We start from the raw sequence: 4,290 nt of genomic DNA, 5'->3' as shown, positions 1-4,290 counted from the left end.
CAGTGAAAAGGGACCCCTTTCAAACAGTGTCGCGTTCCCAACGTTGTTTAAGCGACATACACCGGTATTGCGGTATTTAAAAAATTAATATCATAACAAAAATAAACACCGGTATTCGGTATGAACCGGTATACCGCCCGGCACTACCGAATACCGAACATGGTTTTTCCTTTTTTTTCTCCCCTATGTATTTTGACGATTTTGTTTCGCCATTGCATAAATTAAATAGACAAAATGTGCTTTTTACTGTTTTGTCTTGCTTTTCAAAAAGAAAAAGATAATTACAAAACAATAATTTAAAAATATTTAACACTGAACATTTTAACATTCTAGCAGACATTATACCAACAAAGCACAATTAAACACAATTAAAGTTAGTAAAACAGAAATATTTTTTGGCCATTTTTGAGACGCCCTTCTTGAAGTGTTCGGTACACTTTATTTGGCCTTTTCGCTTATTCGGCAGAACACCGAAAGAGCTTTTTTTTGCTATTTTCAGCCGAATAATTTGGGTTGCCGTACATCCGTTGCATCCCTACCGCCCACACGCACATCTCATTGGTCAAAATCCCACTCCGGCCAGTCTTACAACTAACAAAGACAACTGACCTGCGTCCGCCGAAGCCCATGCCGAGCCGCTCCGCCTGCTCCTGCTTCTTGCTGTCCAGACGGCTCAGCTTGGCCTCGTCTCTCCTCCGCTGCAGCTCCAGACTCTCGTAGGCACGACTCAGAGACGACACTCTGCACACACAGACCGAGCGCAGGGTGAGCAGACGCTCATGTGTTCTGACCTTCAGATGCTTGCAGTGGCTCACTCACTCGGGCTCAGCGCTGCTCCTCTCCTCCTGCAGTCGGTCTACAGCCTGAGCTCGCTTCTGCTGCGCACTGAAGCTCTGACTGCTGACCTTCTGAGCGCCCAGACCCGCCTGATTCATTCACACAAACCACAAAACACAGAGCGCAAGACTGCAGACAGGCCTGTTAAATATGCCGTTATATAAAACAGACGTCAAGCTCTCAGAAATGTGTGCTTTGGGTTCATGATGGTTTCTTGTGGTCTTGAAAGTTTGAAGTTGCACCACATGACAGTTTTGAACTGACACCGTTACGTCAAACAAGATCAAATGATCTGATATCGGAATTTCATTTTTAAATCATAAAAAGCATGACGTTTTTGAGGAGTTGCACCACACAACATTTTCCAACCTAAACGGACCTTGCCTTCATGATAGTTTCATGTTGAACGTTTATTCAATTTACTGACTCTAAAAATGTCATATGGTATAACCACAACAAAATACTTTCCTTACACATTAAATGCTTTTAAGAGGACACGTCTTAAATTATTTTCCAAAAAGTTTGTAACCTATTTTTCAAGATATAACGATTTTTTAAGACAAATATCATTAATTCAAAAAGTTTTTGGAAAGTCGCACCACATGACGACTTTACAACCTGAACTGACCTCACACAAAATCAAATGATCTGATATTTTAAAGGATTTATTGACCGCTGCATGATGGTTGCACCACATGACTTTGAATTTGCATTTCACTGACTCTTAAAAATATCATGTGGTGTAACCACCAAGTAGAAAGTATTGAAATAATTTCATTCAATCTTAATTATTAATTACACCATTTTTTTAAATATACTTTTCACTGTAAAAATGATTGCATTTTTGGGGAGTTACACCACATGACATTCAACAATTTGAACTACCCTCGCCTCACCATAAAAAGATATTTCAAGAGACTTGTATCATGTGGTGTAACCACCAAGTAGAAAGTATTGAAATAATTTCATTCAATCTTAATTATTAATTACACCATTTTTTTAAATATACTTTTCACTGTAAAAATGATTGCATTTTTGGGGAGTTACACCACATGACATTCAACAATTTGAACTACCCTCGCCTCACCATAAAAATATATTTCAAGAGACTTGACACACACACACTCATGAGGGTCTGCAGGGGTCCGCTCAATGACATCATTTCCTGTTTCCTGTCATACTGGTCACTCCACACTGATGGACAAGTTTTTCAAATACTGATAAACAGCTAGAAATAATAATAAAGGATCATGACAAACTAACTAATAAGGATATTTTTTAAAGAATTGAAATCTTTAAATGTAATTCACTTTCTTCATTATAACATTAGGAGTCGCACCACCCTGACATATTTGAATTTATACCCATCAAAAAAAAAATTTACAATTTATTTTCAATACAGAAGTTAAAAACATGGTCATCACAGAAGACATGTCAGGAACTCACCGATTTCTTTCCAGTGGTGTGTTTCTTCTTGATCAGAGAGGGCGGCTCTGTGAGAGGAGAATCAGACGAGTTATGATTCGAGCTGTGTGTGTCCGTGAGGAGGATGAGCTTTACCTGCAGCAGATGTTGAAGACACACCGAGCTGCTCCACACTGGGACCCACCTCACTCTCACCTGCGCTCAAGAGAGAAACATCCTCCAGAAACACAACACATCACACTCATAGGAGCACACTGTGTTTCCTCAGTTATCATACCGTTATTATTCTTATCCTGAACGGTGTTCTGCGGTCGGCTGGGGTTCAGCTGAACACTGAGTCCTTCCTTCAGGGGCGTCTGGGGAAAAACGGCAAACGCACACAGCTTTAAAGGCATATATATGATAAATGATCCATGCATACGTATTAAATGACACGGCGGCTGTTCCTCACCCGGGTGTGCTGGGTGAAGAAGTCCTGGTGCTTGTCGAGGGGTGATGTGGGTGACAGAGGAGCCTGACCATCCAGCCATAACTGAACACACAGACAACAACACGAGCTCTGGATTTGACTCGGAGACAGGGTTCGTACAAGGTGCTTAAAGTGCTTCAAATACCTGAATTTGAGTCCTGGAAAACAGCCATATTTATGAAAACCTTTTAAAAGGCAGTATATAAGAAGTAAGTGTTCATTTTTGTTTTGGATAAAAACACTCTTTTCACGCAATATTAACAATGCAGTGCGTCTGATATAAATACAGAGCCCCCTGCAGGTATTTGTTATAATACATAAAGTACTTAAGTTTATGTTCATATTATGTATAGGCATACTACATTATGCATTTTAAATAAAACCATGCAATTACTTGGTTTTGATACTTTATTTGAACCAATTATTATTGCCTCATCGTTATTTTATATACAGTATATGAATATAGTCATATTAAAGCCTGTTTTTCACTTAGGTCTATTTTTATTACTAAAAATATCAGGTTACTTGTCAAAATAATTAGTAGATTACTTGATTACCAAAATAATCATTAGTTACAGCCCTGGATTAGTTAAAATATTTCAAAATACAACTGCATTGTTTTGTTTTTTGCAATTAAAAGACAAATATTTTGTCACTAAAAAGGTCTTAAAAATAGTATTAAAATATTGTCTCGTTCTAGTGAACCAAGTATCTGTATTTTGTCTCATCTCGTGAGCTAAGTGTATTGTCACACCTTGTCAAAATAATCAGTAGATTACTTGATTATCAAAATTTGTTAAAACATTTCAAAATATAACTGCATTGTTCTACTTTTTGTAATTAAAAGACAAATATTTTGTCATTCAAATATTTCTTAAAGTATTAAAATATTGTCTCGTTCTAGTGAACCAAGTATCTGTATTTTGTCTCATCTCGTGAGCTAAGTGTATTGTCACACCCCTCGAGTCGATAAGCGGTGATACAGCTCAATTTTCCAAGTGTATGATAGTGTTCATTCTTCAGGTCAATCATATATTCATGGAAAAAAAATTCAGTTTGAATAAAGAAAGCGATGACTTTGCCATAGTATCCTTTCAAATGTTAAAGTTATTATGCATTTTAAATAAAACCATGCAATTACTTGGTTTTGATACTTTATTTGAACCAATTATTATTGCCTCATCGTTATTTTATATACAGTATATGAATATAGTCATATTAAAGCCTGTTTTTCACTTAGGTCTATTTTTATTACTAAAAATATCAGGTTACTTGTCAAAATAATTAGTAGATTACTTGATTACCAAAATAATCATTAGTTACAGCCCTGGATTAGTTAAAATATTTCAAAATACAACTGCATTGTTTTGTTTTTTGCAATTAAAAGACAAATATTTTGTCACTAAAAAGGTCTTAAAAATAGTATTAAAATATTGTCTCGTTCTAGTGAACCAAGTATCTGTATTTTGTCTCATCTCATGAGCTCAGTGTATTGTCACACCACTAGTGTCGATAAGCAGTGATATAGCTCATAATTTTCCAAGTGTATGATATAGCTT

At 36.5% G+C, this 4,290-nt stretch overlaps 1 protein-coding gene across 2 annotated transcripts in view; it reads right to left on the bottom strand.

The window, feature by feature from the left end:
- arfgap3 (ADP-ribosylation factor GTPase activating protein 3) overlaps positions 1 to 4,290 on the bottom strand; it is an 11,643-nt gene that overhangs the window by 4,732 nt on the left and 2,621 nt on the right. Inside the window, exons 5-11 of one of the 2 annotated variants that reach the window (XM_016535180.1) lie at positions 2,877 to 2,889; positions 2,714 to 2,794; positions 2,540 to 2,618; positions 2,398 to 2,457; positions 2,284 to 2,330; positions 820 to 926; positions 610 to 741 (exon numbers count right to left, since the gene is read on the bottom strand). In XM_016535180.1, the coding sequence (XP_016390666.1) occupies positions 610 to 741; positions 820 to 926; positions 2,284 to 2,330; positions 2,398 to 2,457; positions 2,540 to 2,618; positions 2,714 to 2,794; positions 2,877 to 2,889 (519 nt within the window). The remainder of the gene's footprint in view (positions 1 to 609; positions 742 to 819; positions 927 to 2,283; positions 2,331 to 2,397; positions 2,458 to 2,539; positions 2,619 to 2,713; positions 2,795 to 2,876; positions 2,890 to 4,290) is intronic. The other variant, XM_016535179.1, reaches the window with a different exon arrangement.

The sequence above is a fragment of the Sinocyclocheilus rhinocerous genome, unplaced genomic scaffold, assembly GCF_001515625.1.
Source record: "Sinocyclocheilus rhinocerous isolate Xijiao unplaced genomic scaffold, SAMN03320098_v1.1 scaffold2561, whole genome shotgun sequence".
NCBI lineage: Eukaryota > Metazoa > Chordata > Actinopteri > Cypriniformes > Cyprinidae > Sinocyclocheilus > Sinocyclocheilus rhinocerous.
Note: the sequence above shows the minus strand (reverse complement) of the source record. Positions and strands in the feature narration are given on the sequence as shown.